Below are 16,259 nucleotides of genomic sequence, written 5' to 3'. Positions count from 1 at the left end.
GTCAAACTGAACCGCACTCATTTAAGTTGTGATTCGCGCTGTTTGTACCGATAATAACCACAAATTCCCCGCTGACTTCGTTGATCAAGGGAGAGTAACTCATCCGCGGCCCCGACATGCGGTGTGCGCGCGCGCGCACTCGGCGGAGGCAATAGTGGGCCGTCGGAGGGAACAGAAGCAGAGATGACGCTTATTTTGTCTTTCACCTAGAGACATGATTCAAACTTTAAAACAGAGACAAAATTCTCCTGTGTGGATCTGGCATTCAAGTTTTTTGCTAGGTTCCATACTTTTTGATCAGTCACAGATCAAACACCATGAGCAAATCTGGAGAAATTCAGACTTTATAATGGGTGTCTATTAGGGCTGGGCGATATGGCTGAAATCTGTATCACGATACAAGTGTTTCATATTGGTCGATATCGATAATTATTGAAACATTTTATGACCTATTTAAAATAAGGACCAGGAGGGAACAATACTAAATTCAAACATTTATTTTAAACTTAAACTTCCTCTGACAGCCAATAAGCAAGGAATGTCAACACGCATGTTCAATGTTACGATCACAACAAAAACTGAGCAATTATCAATAATAAAGTGCTTAAAAAACTCAAGTGTTATAAAAACATGAGCAAAGTGTTAAATGTAAACATAGCAAAACCTGCTATGTGAGAAGGACTGTCATATTTTTAATTTTTTACTGCAAGTTTAGTGCAAAAAAAGTTCACCTTCTGGTGAATAACACTTAAAAACATAAATAAAAATATGCAGTGCTTTATAAACATAAAAAAGAAATTGAGTGAAACTGAGGTAGACAGACTATTCTTAAACTATTCAAGTATATTTTCATTGAAGGTTTAATAAAATAGTGTTTTGTAAACATAGAAGAAATTAAAGTAAAACTGAGGTAGACTTAAGACTTTACATCTGTAACATCTGACCTTACTGACTTTATCCACAATTTCCTCGCTCGTTCCGGCACTCATCTTTCTTTTCTTGGCCACGCTGTTTCTGGAAAAAAAATAAAACACGACCACGAGACAACGAGATGGCACAACCAAACACAATACTGTTACATGATTGGCTATCAGCGTGTCACTCCCTATGCGTTGCTAGGCACCAGAGGACGAGTGCCTTTGCTCATGCAACCAAGCTTGCTTCGCAACAACAGTTGATTGAAAGCAGACCTAAACCAGAGAGGGCTCTGGCTAACGCTTGTTTCTTGAAAAAAAAAAAAAAAAACCATTCTATCGAAACGTTCTATCGAACGCATTTTCTATTGATATCAAGTATGTGTCTATCGGGATACGTATCGTTATCATTTTATCGCCCAGCCCTAGTGTCTATTGTGTTACACACCAGTGGAGCTCAGGAGTTTAGAGTGTAGGCAGCTTGAAAAAAAAAAAAAAAAGCTCTAACTTTCTCATTTAAAAACTGTTTTCTCAGCCACAATTTTCACTCTACACACACAATTTTCTCAAAAGTTGTAGTCACACATTGTGTGAATCAAGACAAGTGTCTACCTGAGCGATAGGATTTACAGTTTTTGAATGAGAAGCCTGAAAGTAAGGAGAGGACAGCCACGCTCTCCCATAGACTCACATTATAAACGTGGCAGCGCTTTTACTGCAAAATCAGAAAAGTCACTTGTTTTTAACTCGCTCTAGTGTCCACATTTTTTACACTAGGGACAAAAAAAATTACACTGTGTTCATGGGAGCCTTGTAGCGCTCAATGTGAAAGAATTTTGTGAATAGCTCCTTTCATTTCCGTGTAAACTGGCGTTGTTCAAGGAGAGGGAACTCTGAGAAAAAGCGCTCTTTGCTTGTTATATTGTGTCTTTTCCCTGCACCGTTACAAAGGCGACGAGCTCCACTCAGGGAGCAGAGAGGGGAGGGGCTGCTCTCTCTCTCTCATGGGGTATTGAGCTGTTATATTTACAGAAAATTCATGTTAAAAGGTGTCTCATGCTGCATCAGATTCATCAGAAGGTGGTAACTCAGGTGACCTGCAAAGAAATTCATTATATTTTGTGAAATTATTCCTGTCTAAAAATATAGGTTATGGCAGCCATCTTGGAAAAAAAAAAAAAAAAAAAGCCTGCCTACCGACCCTAGTTTTGAAATCTACGTAACCGGAAACACACTTTTTTTGGCCTTACACAAAGATTTCCTTGCTTCTGTAGTTTTTTTTTTATTTAAACTTTTCTTCTGTGTCAGGACTTTTCGGGAAAAAGAATGTATATTCCAACATGTAGCTAATGCTAGGCCACAAATCTGCACCGTCCACATATTTCCACATATCTATCCTTTGCTTCTTTCTGACCAAGACTGTCCAAGTAATCCAGTAGTACAGCTTTTTTTTTTTTTAAGCTGTAGTTTTCTTCTGACAACAGCAACAGACACTAGACATCTCCACTTGGCTTCAGTATGTGAACTGCCAATCAGCGGGTCCCCTGTGTGTTTACGATTTTTATGTCACAATTTACAACCAATGGGAGACACCCTTTGTCGGCTGTCCACCAATCACAGGCTCCCGTGCCACAATGGCGGAATGTTGATAAATATTTCAGCCCTCTCAATATATTTCTGAGAAAGGGGCAAGAAAGAAGAGTAGTAGGCAGAGGTTAAGCCAGGGATCCCAGCAGTAATTGAAAAAAAATAGAGGAATGTAAGAAACTATCAGCATGGATCAAGGGGGCTGCAAGCCCTTTGCGGGGTGCAGGGGCAGCACCCCTGCTGGGGGTACAGGGGGTGAAGCCCCTGAAGCTGTTGAGATTTTAACATTTAAAGATGCTATAGAACACTTTTTTATAATAGATTTAACATAGAAAAGCAACAGAATTTAACAATAATGTGCATCTATTTGATACCATATTTTGTAATCTATGACACAAGTGGAACATTTTTTTTTTTATAAAAATTACACGAAAATGTAGCTTTGAAGAATATACTTGCCTAAATATTCCACTGATTTTGTTATAACAATAGTATCCATAGTTCATCTCATTTGTTTATTTTTTGTTTCGAGTTAGTCAATACTAGTCTAATATAAGCCACATTCATTTTTCAAAAATCATGAATATGAGCAGAAATCAATGATTCAGTAATATTAGATATATACACATGTACAGCAAATATTAGAGACATTTGATTTAAACCTCTCTTTTTGAAAGGTTTCACTGCAGAGGAATTTAATGCTCTTTTCTGGGGTGCATTCTGTGATCTTTCCTCCAGTTTTCTCCGCTTTTGTTTCTCTGATCTTTCCTTCTGCTTTTTCTGATGTTCCTGCAGTGCTCTTTTGGAAAGTTTCTTGGCTACTCTGTTCGTATGAGCTTTTGTTTCAAGTTCTGTATTCACCACATTCATTAATCTCTTCTTGGATTCAACTTCCTCTCTGGCTAAGCGCAACTACGCTTTCCATGACATATTGAATTAAGTTCAACACATTAGAAACAAAAGCACGAACGGAGTTAAAACATGTTTTCTAGCAAATGGGCGCAGCCATATTGTTTTCTCGTTCTATCGCGTACAGTCTTGCGGTATTTACATCAATTTAACTTCCAAGTGTTCCCGAATGCCAACGAGAACAAACGAAGCCGACGAAAACATCACTAAACAAGCAAACCAAATCAGAACTTATTCTGCTGGTCATTTTACTTAAACATATTTTTAACGGATATACAAGAGATTAAAAAAAAAACAAAAAAACACCACCACCACTTTGGCTAGAAAAATTGCGGAATTCCGCTAAATAGTGGACATCTGGGATCAATGTTAAGCGTAAGCTGAGCGGAGGCTGTGTTAGCCGCTGCCGCGATGTATTTAAAAAAAAGGGGGGGGGGTGTCCGGGGGTCCTCCCCCAGAAAATTTTGAAAATGCAGATGTTAAATGGTGAATTCTGAGTGATCCTGAATGCAAAATTTAATTTTTATGAAGTATAAATTATGAAGTAAAAACTTATGAATTTCAATTCTTTGAAAAACCACTGAGAGTAGCCGGCAATATCGCCGGCAGTTATTGAGAGGACTGATATTTAGAAAATAAAAATATTACGAAATAAATGAAACCATCAAAAACAATTTAAAAAATTATATTTTATATATATATATATATATATATATATATATATATATATATATATATATATACACACACATGCACACATATACACACACCTGTTAGAGACAATCAACATTCAGTGATATCGTTTATTCTTAACTCCAATCGTGATATAAAAGTTCCAAGTTTGACACCTGCCCGCTTCAACCATGCTGCTGGCACACAATGTCCTTGACCCTCTTCGCCCTTAGCCAATTGGTATAATTACATTATGTGGACCCCTCTGAGCCAAGCTTTTCCAGTACACTCGAACACATGCATACTTTGATGAATTATAACCAAAAACAAGGAAATTTGAATGGCTTCCTCAAAATATTTTTGTACTTTTATATATTGCGTTGATGAATAAAACTAATACATTTCCTGTGAAACGAGACGAGCTACTTTAGACTGGTTCCCTGCTCTCTTAGCACCTGTGTGCCTGTTGCTTAGGTTGCCAGCACTAACTTTTGTTGTCCGATCGGACGATTACCATTCAAATTTTACCCGTCCTTGCACAGACTTTAGTTGTCTGGGACGATCGGACATGAGGTTTTTCGAGCATTGCCACCCCTGTACAATTAGGGCTGGGTGATACACCAGAAAATCTCTTGATAAAATGTTTCATTTCAGTTGATATTGATAATTGCTGATCATTTTTAATGACATTTTAATAATTCCCAGGAGGAAATAAAAGGTTGAATTCAACCATTTTATTTTGAATTTAAACACCAAGTCTATAAATAATTTCTTCATCATATGTACATCTGTACAACGTTTCCACACATACACATCTTACTTGGGCCAGCGATCTGATATTCTGACAGTGTTCCAGCTACTTTATTTTACCAGGCCTAACGAGCATTGCTGACTTGCAATGAAAGTAACACGTTAACCAATCACAGCACACTATTAGCATGGGGGAAACTGAGCATCTGTTTGCCAGAACACAAGTACAGCGGTGCTTGAAAGTTTGTGAACCCTTTAGAATTTTCTATATTTCTGCAAAAAGATGACATAAAACACCATTAGATTTTCACACAAGTCCTAAAAGTAGATAAAGAGAACCCAGTTAAACAAATGAGACAAAAATATTATACTTGGTCATTTATTTATTGGGGAAAATGATCCAATATTACATATCTGTGAGTGGCAAAAGTATGTGAACCTTTGCTTTCAGTATCTGATGTGACCCCCTTGTGCAGCAATAACCGCAAATAAATGTCTTCGGTAACTGTTGATCAGTCCTGCATACCGGATTGGAGGAATTTTAGCCCATTCCTCTGTACAGAACAGCTTCAACTCTGGGATGTTGGTGGGTTTCCTCACATGAACTGCTCGCTTCAGGTCACTTCCACAACATTTCAATGGGATTAAGGTTAGAACTCTGACTTGGCCATTCCAAAGCATTAACTTTATTCTTTTTTTTAACGATTCTTCGGTAGAACAACTTGTGTGTTTAGGGTCGTTGTCTTGCTGCATGACCCACCTTCTCTTGAGATTCAGTTCATGGACAGATGTCCTGACATTTTCCTTTAGAATTCGCTGGCACAATTCAGAATTTTGTTCCATCAATGATGGCAAGCCGTTCTGGCCCAGATGCAGCAAAACAGGCCCAAACCATGATATTACCACCACCATGTTTCACAGATGGGATAAGGTTCTTATGCTGGAATGCACTGTTTTCCTTTCTCTAAACATAACGCTTCTCATTTAAACGAAAAAGTTTTATATTGGTCTCATCCGTCCACAAAACATTTTTCCCCATAGCCTTCTGGCTTGTCCACGTGATTTTTAGCAAACTGCAGAAAAGCAGCAATGTTCTTTTTGGAGAGCAGTGGCTTTCTCCTTGCAACCCTGCCATGCACACCATTGTTGTTCAGTGTTCTCCTGATGGTGGACTCATCAACATTAGCCAATGTGAGAGAGGCCTTCAGTTGCTTAGAAGTTACCCTGGGGTCCTCTGTGACCTCACTGACTATTACACACCTTGCTCTTGGAGTGATCTTAGTTGGTCAACCACTCCTGGGGAGGGTAACAATGGTCTTGAACTTCCTCCATTTGTACACAATCTGTCTGACTATGGATTGGTGGAGTCCAAACTCTTTAGAGATAGTTTTGCAACCTTTTCCAGCCTGATGAGCATCAACAATACTTTTTCTGAGGTCCTCAAAATTCTCCTCTGTTTGTGCCATGATACACTTCAACAAACATGTTTTGAAGATCAGACTTTGATAGATCTTTAGATAAAACAGGGTGCCCACTCGCACCTGATTGTCATCTCACTGATTGAAAACACCTAACTCTAATTTCACCTTCAAATGAACTGCTAATCTTACGCTGCTTTTCCACTACCAACGCGGCTGAGTTGGGCTGAGCCGTGCCGTGCTGAGTTGGGCGGAGTCGAGCTGAGTGGGGCTGTTGAAGTTGCATTTCGACTACAGCCGCGCTGAACCGTGCTGGCTGGAAGTGGGTGGACACATTGGGTGGAGTTAGCGAAAGTGGGTGGACGTCACGTGATGTCGTTAGGCGGCGCAAACAGTGACATCAGTTATCTTTTAAGCGGTAGTCTCACGACCCGGATAGTAAACAATAAACATGGAGGACATGGAGTCGTTAGTGTTGCTGGTCTTGGTGCTGTGGCTTGTTGTCACGGACAACGCCAACAGATACTGGCAAGAGCGTATAGATGAGGCGAGGCACATAAGGCTTCATAATTCTCGTAATTCTTCTTCTTCCGGGTTTACGGTGTTGACAGATCCCAGCGTGCTCGTGGGGCGTGTGTGGGCATGTGAGGACACTCCTCACCAATCAGTGCACAGGGGAGTGTCTCCTCATGCCCCTAGCCCCACTCGGCTCGGTTTGGCTCGCTTCAGCCCTACTCCAAAACCGTGCGAGTTTTGGGTGCTGAGTAGGGCTGAAGCGAGCTGAGTCGTGCTGCTCTGAGGTAGTCAAAACGCGAGCCGTGTCGGGCTGAAGTGAGCTGAAAAAGGGTAGTGGAAAAGGGCCATTAGAGGTTCACATACTTTTGCCACTCACAGATATGTAATATTGGATCATTTTCCTCAATAAATAAATGAACAAGTATAATATTTTTGTCTCATTTGTTTAACTGGGTTCTCTTTATCTACTTTTAGGACTTGTGTGAAAATCTGATGTTTTAGGTCATCTTTATGCAGAAATAGAAAATTCTAAAGGGTTCACAAACTTTCAAGCACCACTGTAGATTCAGAAGTTGAAGACAAATTCAATCAATCAAGTTAGGACTGATGGATCTAGACTCTAGATATAGATCTACAGAAAATCTAGTCACTAACGTTAACGTTAGACATGATCCAATCTAATGTTAACACCCCAGACTTTATTTATTTAAATTAAATTTATGAGAATATGATCACACAACAAACAGACAGAAACAAACATCCAGGCAGGTATTCAAATAGACATTGACAATTATGATGCAAGAAGGGCAGCTGCTTAATCTCAGAAATGCTGGGCATTAGTACATGGCCTCTATTACTGCTATGACCAATTATCAGTCTCCTTACATGCTTGAGTTGCTCTCGCCAGACATATCTACTGAAGCTTTCCCATTGTTCATGAACAATGTCATTTTACCAGTTCAGTCTTCCCAGCATCTCTTCACATGCCACAGCTTCCATCATTAGAACCCTCCACATATTCAGTGCAGGAGCTTGGGAATCCCTCCAACACCTTAGAATCACTTGAGCACAGGTTATTAGGCCAGTTTTCAATATTCTAAACACAGATTTGCTCAAGTGTGGCACTGTAGCTTTGTCCCCAAGGAGACACAGTCCTGGTGATCTAGGCAGTTCACATTCCAACTATCTATTCATAGTCCAGAACATTCCTCCACAGTGGGGAGACTTTGGGACACTCTCATAATGCATGTATATGTGCCATGCTCTTTCCTACATTTCCAGCATAGATCATCTTCAACCAGGCCCATTCCATGGAGCCTAGCTGGAATGTAATAGCATCTATGTATTATTTTTTACTGAATAAATTTTCTTCTCTGATATATATCTGTGTTGGAAAGGATCCCCTCCAGGCTTTCCAATTACATGAAACCTGCAACGGATAACGTCATAGGTGCCCAAATTAAGGTCAAGCGCCCAAAATATGCTACCAAAAGTGTATAAAAAAAAAGGTTGATTAAATAAACTTGGTTGCATGTAAAACCCAATGTCTTGACTTTCTTCTTTAAAAACACTGAAATTAGCAAGAGTTAGCATGCATTTCTCGTAACTGACACGAAATCCGCACCATTCCGATGTAGTTCAACGAACCCGGAACTAGCTGCAAGCCTCGCGCAGAACACGAATTCTCAATCAACGGCAATCGGCATGCCATGATTTCGTGGGGGAGTGAGACCCACGCACCAATAACCAGAGCAGAATTTCCACATTAGGAAAATCCTAATCATCTTTTATGGTGGTTGGCAAACAGCTTTTAGGTGCATTACCACCACCTTCTGGACTAGAGTGTGAACCAGAATGTTTACTACCCTATTGTGCTAAATTCTCCTAATAATTCCTTATCATTTAAAAATCTAAATATAGCCCTATATCCCACATTATCTGACCTCAACTGCAATATCTCTCTGACACCTAGTGTCATATGATTTAAATCAGGTAAAAGACTGAATAAAAGACAGCTATTCAGGACACAACTGTGTGTATTTAAGATACAGCTTGCATCTTAAATACATACAGTTGTGCAAGTGTGGTTGGAATCAGTGACTTGGAGCTTGGTCCTCTTGTTGACGATAGTCTTAGACACTGGCCTTTCATTTAAACTAAGATCTTTTACCTGACTACATACTGTGAATTGCACTGCCAATTCTTGTGATGTGACTGAAAAACCCTTTGTGTCACAGGTCTGCTACAGGTTTGTCTCTTTGACGGCAATAGTGCATAACTTGCTTTTTCATTCACAGGCTCCTTTCCTCCAGGCTCTCCTCAGGCCCCATCACATCTTTTAAATACTAACTGTATTCTAATTATTTTTGTCATGTACATCAAGAGGGATTGTATTCTGCAGACATTTTGCAGTAAAGGTAAAAATAACATTCATAAATTTCTTTATTCATAACTTTGTAGCTAAAAAAGCAGCAGCAGCAGGTTTAAACACAGAGCACTGGGATCACTGGGTAAACAGCACTTTGTGCATGCAGAGAAGCCCAAATTACCCTGTATCACGACAGAAAAAGCCCAAATTCAGAAATACAGGGTGTAACCCAAATTATGTAATTGAAAGCATGTCTTTTCCTCCAGTGCACAAGATCGTTCTTTTTCCCATATCCTCAGATTACCACAACCATTAATACTTATCCATGGACATCTCATACCACTTCGATGCCTTGTGAAATACTGTTGGCAACTCTGTGTAATACTCTACATTTTTATCTTGTTGAAAAACAACTTTTCCATTTACACAGTGTCTAATCCGTAAGTATTTCCAAAAGTGGCCTCGACTTTCTAAATTAAATTTTTCTCCAATTCCGCCATAAGAAAGAAATTTACCCTCTTCGAATAGATCATTTACTATTCTAATACCTTTTTTTAGCCATTGAGCCCAATATATTGTCTGTCTCCCTATTTTTATTTTAGGCTTGGGCCATATAGATGCATATTTTTGATTATTATGGGAGATCTTACATATTTTATGTACTTCTTGCCAAACTGTTTGAGAGTGTATTAGAATAGGATTCTTCCCATTATTGTTTTTCTCCTTTTCTAATATCTGTGAAAGAGCTTCGATAGGTTTAAAAGATGCAAGTTCCTGTTTAGTTAGGATCCAGTCCAGTGTCTAACGAGGTTTGCCATCTCAAAAGAAAAACGATAATATTTTGTTTGGCAACGCTAATTCTCCTCTCTTTTTAGGCTGACAAAGTTTGTCCATGTGTATTCTAGGTTCTCTCCCATCCCAGACGAATATTAATGATCAATTAACAGTTTTACCATTATTATTAACCAACATTAGACTCGTTAATGGGCGAGAGACAGATCTAAGTGCTGAGAGTTTATTGAAAAGCATGCCGGCAAGCAGGTCCAAAACATCCTTGCGGTGTACAATGCTTGTTCAGAGCAAAAATGCACGTGGACGTGAGTGACTATTTATTTATTTATCTTTTGCCATAGGAAGATATATATATATATATATATATGGCATGGGAAACCACAACAGCTTGCGCCAATTACAGTGGCCCCATTGTACCGAATTTGCATGTCTTTAAACTGTTCGAGTCACATGAAGCACGAATGTGACATTATGAAGCATCATACTAAACTGGTTAACTAAGAGTTTCAGATTTACTTACTTTATTTTACAAAAGTAATCTAACCTACATAGTTGCCCGGTATGGGTAATTTTGCATGATAGATTCTTTATCTATGGTGATGTGTGCATGGATGCAAATGGCGCGCCTTTTGGCAGATGCTGCCTTTTTCACGGCTGTCTGGGGGACTTGTGTGAATCGTGCAGATCCGATTAGTTTTTTTTTTTTTTTTTTGGGGGGGGGGGGGGGGGGGGGGGCGTGTTGGAGTGTCTGATTATAATTTCATCAAAGTAAATTCTGTATTAAAACTACTAAATAAGCAAATGCCGTTACAGTCCATGAAACATAGAAAGGACAAGTATGAGAAGAAAACAGTAGCTAAAATCAGAAACCTGCGCACGTAAAGCCAATTACGTAACTTGCATTGGACTGATGGAAATCCTTGCACTGGACTGATGGAAATCCTTGCGCGTGCAGTGAAGTGCAGCCAGCAGCAGATAATGGCGCGCAGCCAATTGGCTTTACGTGCGCAGCTTTCTGATTTACTGTTTTCTTCTCATACTTGTACTTCCTATGTTTCATGGACTGTAACGGCATTTGCTTATTTAGTAATTTTAATACAGAATTTACTTTGATGAAATTATAATCTGACACTCCAACACCCCCCCCAAAAAAAACCTCATCGGATCTGCACGATTCACACAAGTCCCCCAGACAGCCGTGAAAAAGGCAGCATCCACCAAAAGGCGTGCCGTTTGCATCCATGCGTGTGCAAAATTGCCTGCGATAATGACTGGCACCCTGCCCTCCTGGTAAGCTCGCTGGAACACTGCTTTATCAGAATAGCATACCGGTAGCCCAAATTTATAGTTATATCTGTAGGTCTGTCACTCTTATCAAAATAACATATCTACATAACTAACTCTAACTGTAGCAGAAAACAAAACTCAATTCCATTCTACACATGCACATTAAGCCAGAATATACAATTCTGTTAGGCATGTTGAAACGTCAGACCACCAGCCACCCAGGAATATTAATAGCTGCCAAAATATATCTGGCAACCCATTTGAACAAAAGCATGAAGAACAAAAATATTCTGTGAGCGATAGATAAATAATGAACAACGCACTGAATCACTAAAAGGAACCATGTTGTGCTGGAATGATGGGCCAAATAGCTGACCACATGAACAGAGCACCTTCATAACATAGACCATCTTAATCAGTGTGCATGTTAGTCAATGTTTCCATGACATGGCGCACCTGAGTTCAAGCAGCACATTTAGCTTTGTAATAGGACGTTTTTCCTGTATACAGTAATATTCTGATATTTGTTTACTCAAGGTCAGTGTGTGCATATAATGGATAGATAAAAGCTGATGAGTCAAAATGGGTTGTGACTCCAGCATAATTTTTTTTTTAATTAAGAATTTTATATTTGTTTCTTGGGGAAGCCCAGACCACACCAAGATCCACTGCTATAAAGAACCTACAGAACAAATTAATCAAAACACACTGGAGGGGAGGGAGAGAGAAAAGAGACATGCACCTCCTCAATGCCGGAGATGTTATTGACGCCCAACTTTTTCAGAGAAAACTGAAGTTTCTTGTCATCTGCGGTAGCAGTTCTGTGTACAACCTTCTTCTTTCTGCGTGCAGTGCCCTATGTAACAAAACAGTCAAAACGAGTTAATAACACCAAAATCTAGTCATTAAGAATCAAATTCAGAAAAGTTGCCTTCATCTTACTTTTCCACCGATGCGGACTTGCGCCTGCAGTTTGGCTAATTTCTCCTGGTTCATTACTGTCTCTTTCATCTGCAAGACAAAGCATTGATGTGTTTACACAGTGCAAGGGTTCAAACCTTTTGTACCCTGAAAACCCTTTAACTGTAAAATACATTCCCTGAACCTTTGAATGAGGCACTTGTGACTTTCCTGTATTGATACAGCACTCTAGTTCACATCACGACTGCTGCTCATGAGACTTGAAATTATCCTATTTTGTTAATATGTAAATATAGTTTGTAGGACCATGACCAAAGAAAAAGAGGACTTCTTTCTACAAAAAAAATAAGTTATGTTCTCTTAAACCACAGCATTGTCGGAATATTCAAACCTGATCGGTCAAAAGGTGTCAGCACTTGAATACATCAACTCATTCACAGGGACTTGTAAAGCAGACTCTGTATAATCCAAGATAAAAAATGAAAGCTAAATAGTTTTACAAATAATGTATAATTAACCCAGCTTTCTGTAAGATGATTAACACATATCTGTAATAGTCATTAAATGTTCCGCCACCAAACACCCACCCCAGTCTTCAGGACAAGTTGTGGTTCATTTTGGTCTGAACTGAGAGACTGGTGAGGAAACAACTGTATGTAAGGAATAACGCGCTGTTATATGAAAATGTAGGGGTGTGTGTGTGTGTTGGGGAAGGGGGGGGTGCTGCACAACGCAGGGCAGAGCACCTACTCACCGTCCTGTTTGTTATTACATTTTTAATTATTATTAGACAATGCTATTAAAAGTATTTTTATAAATAATTTCTCTTTTAAAAATATGTACATATGTGGCAGCATGGTGGCTAGCACTGTCGCCTCACAGCAAAAAGGTCCTGGGTTTGAGCTCAACGGCCGACAGGGGCCTTTCTGTGTGGAGTTTGCATGTTCTCCCAATGTCTGCGTCGGTTTCCTCCAGGTGCTCCGGTTTCCCCCACAGTTCAAAGACATGCGGTTAGGTTAACACGGGGCGACCTTAGGCTGAGGTCTCCTTGAGTGAGGCACCTACCCCCCACCTGTTCCCCAGGCACTGTAGCATAGCTGCCCACTGCTCTGGGTATGTGTGCGCACGGGTGTGATCACTGCTTCAGATGGGTTAAATGCAGAGAGGAATTTCACAAGTGTACATGTGATGAATAAAGTTGTTCTTCCTATGTGGCACATCCACAAAACAAACCCCTGTACATGAGCTTTTACTATAGAAACAAAAATGCTAGAATGTGCACATTAACACAGTATAAACTTATCATTCATGTTCCAGCCAGAACTACTTTCTGAGCCTGTGCTCAGAAAATATGAAAATACATGAAAATAATACATACAACTTCTGACCAATCAGATTCACGAATTCAAGCACTATGGTATCAAGCTACTATAAAGTACATGACAACTGGAACTTCAGACATTGCATTAGCATTAAGTATTAATAAACCACTAAAAAGCATGACAAATTTTAAATTCAGTGCTGGCAAATCTCTGTAGTACAAGAGGAATAAACAGTGCTGTTGTCCTGAGTGACAAGTTTTGAATCCAATCTATTCAAAGGCTCAGAAAATAGTTCCAGCTGTAACGTGAACGATGTGTTTATTCACCCCTTTCACATATCCCACAATCCACTGCACTGTTGGGAACTTCCAGTGGCCAGGCCCAAGCTGCTGATCACAGTACAAAAACCAGTCTCAGCAGACTGGATGATATAATCAGTTTTGAGGTTTCAAATATCGGATGTTCAAATGTTATTACAGGTTTACATAGCCTCACAGATTTTTTTCAAGATTAATACTGTTCAAAATGATTGACGACAAATTGTAAACGTGCAATGCAAATGTGTCATCAGTTTCGATGTTCAAATATCAGATGCAAGTTGAAAAGTGATGTTATTAGATTGCTTTTATTTGTCTAGTTACTGGTTCCATGGTATTTTTCATCAGCACAGACACTTAATTGGTCATCCTTATATTATTGCCCATACAGCCCTTTCACTCTATTGTTTACACAAAATAGATATTCCAACTACTCAGCACTATAGCTCTGGCCAATAACATTAACAGTGTACATTTACACTGATGACAAATTGTAAATGTGCAATCATTTCAAGCAGTATTAATTTTGAAAATATCAGAGGCCATGTAAACCTTTAATAATATTTAAACATCAAAACTAACTATATAGCCCAATATTGGTTTTTGTACAGTGTAGGTACAACAGCCCGTCTCTTTAAGAACTATGTACATTTCCCATCAACCAACTTCCGCGTTGACCTACGTCACGCCTGGGCGGGATTTCCTACGTCACATCCTCCATGAAGCCATAAGTAACTGAGCAACACTTCCTTCTTCCTCTTTTGGCGCCGCGTGAATTCAACACGGACATAAGGAGACCCGCTCGTCAGAGCACCCAAGATAAAGACGCCTTTCTCGCGAGAAAAAGAATTCAGCGTGCTTTCGTTTACCATTGGCCACGGTAGAACTATTTGAGTTGCGCTCTCTCTCTTGGTTGAGCTACAACCGGTTTGTTTGTCTATTATAAGTAACGTTACGACTGCAGCCCAAAGCAGTTAATTTAAAGTTAGAAGTGACCAGATTCCTTCTGACTAAAGCGCTGTGCACATTGTTTGATCAGAGACTTTCCTTCACGAACGCTGAAGTTTGGACCAAAGATCCTCCTCTGCTTTCCACGGAATCGACTCACGTGCTCCTGTGGACTCAAAGTCTCGGAACATCTCTATAATCTTGCATAAGCAAGATACTGGAAGTAAGACTGGCATTTTTGGGCAAAAGGACTAGTCTTAGGAATTAACTTTATGAAGTACTGTGAATTTAAACTGTTTAAATTGTGCATACTTATTTTTGAGTTCTACATGGCTCTCTCTCTGTGTTGTTTTAAAGGATAAGTCGTGCATGCTCTCTTCTATCCTTACTAACATCCTTAATTTCCTTATTACACATATTTTGACATCAAGATTTCAGTGAATTTGGTAATGTTACAGGGAGTGGGTTAGCCACCGGCTAATTCTTTTGTCTCATTAGCAATACGTGCTAATTCTTTGTTCAAGCCACGTGGTGACCCCCACACCTCAGATAACACACACACACACACACACACCTTTCTCTCCCTCACACACAAACACACACATACCTCAGATAAGATTCCAATCACACACACACACCGTTTATGCTTGCTTATATGTATATCTGCTGACTTTATTGAATGTACATCATTGTTATAAATTCAATTATTATTGAAACTGTGTTTATTTGTTGCTCCCAATATTTTTGAAGTCACACAATTTCAAAGAACTCGAAAGTGTACATAAGTGCTATTGGCTGTCTTTGTAATACGGTAAGTAATACATTTAGCTGTTTGGTAATTTATTATTAAACGCCAAAATTAATGGTATTATTAATGAGAACGATTCAATGAGAACGATCACTTAAGACCAATTGCACCTAATATACCTACAACAGTTAACAGCAGCCTGGGCCTGGCCACCAGAAGGAATACAGGTCATTTCGTCCAAAGCCTTTTTCATACACACTATCAATTATTTTATATTTCAGGTATGTTTGTTTGAAAAAAGGAGGAATTCTCAATGGAATTTGACCAAAGAAAAACATTTTTGCAGTGTGTAATTTAACCACCCCCGAGTTGTGAAATCTAATGGCGAGTAAAAGTCACCCCAGACTCGCCTTTCTCAGCAAGTGTGGTCAAAACGATAGGTTCCCACCTAGTATTCATGTAAAATCCAAGACATAGTTGACAAAAACTCATTCTTCATGCATGTTGGGGCCACCATTGCAAAATGAAAATGAGACTGTAAATTAAGGGAATCAGCGAGTGTCAACTTCAGGCGCATTCGGTTTTGGCCGCTTGTGGGGAGAGATCGTTTTTTTATTAGACCAAATTACATAAACCTATACTCGCATGACTCGCACTTGCCAGATATCCTTTTCTGGGGCCCCAACTATTGTGGGTGTCAGTCCTGCGTGCTTTGGCATGTGCACCTGTGAACATACAGGGCTCAATATTTAGGACTGCCCAATTGCCCGGGGCAAGTGAAACATACATT

The 16,259-nt window shown here is 39.5% G+C and overlaps 1 protein-coding gene across 3 annotated transcripts in view; it reads right to left on the bottom strand.

Annotated features, from left to right (window-relative positions):
* btf3 (basic transcription factor 3) overlaps nucleotides 1–16,259 on the bottom strand; it is a 33,304-nt gene that overhangs the window by 8,245 nt on the left and 8,800 nt on the right. For all 3 annotated transcript variants that reach the window (XM_060912541.1, XM_060912543.1, XM_060912542.1), the window contains exons 2-3: nucleotides 12,156–12,224; nucleotides 11,956–12,069 (exon numbers count right to left, since the gene is read on the bottom strand). In XM_060912541.1, coding sequence (XP_060768524.1) covers nucleotides 11,956–12,069; nucleotides 12,156–12,224 — 183 coding nt within the window. The remainder of the gene's footprint in view (nucleotides 1–11,955; nucleotides 12,070–12,155; nucleotides 12,225–16,259) is intronic.

This window comes from Neoarius graeffei, chromosome 28 (assembly GCF_027579695.1).
Source record: "Neoarius graeffei isolate fNeoGra1 chromosome 28, fNeoGra1.pri, whole genome shotgun sequence".
In the NCBI taxonomy this organism is placed as follows: domain Eukaryota; kingdom Metazoa; phylum Chordata; class Actinopteri; order Siluriformes; family Ariidae; genus Neoarius; species Neoarius graeffei.
The sequence above is the reverse complement of the archived record's forward strand: the minus strand, read 5'-3'. Positions and strand labels throughout refer to the sequence as shown.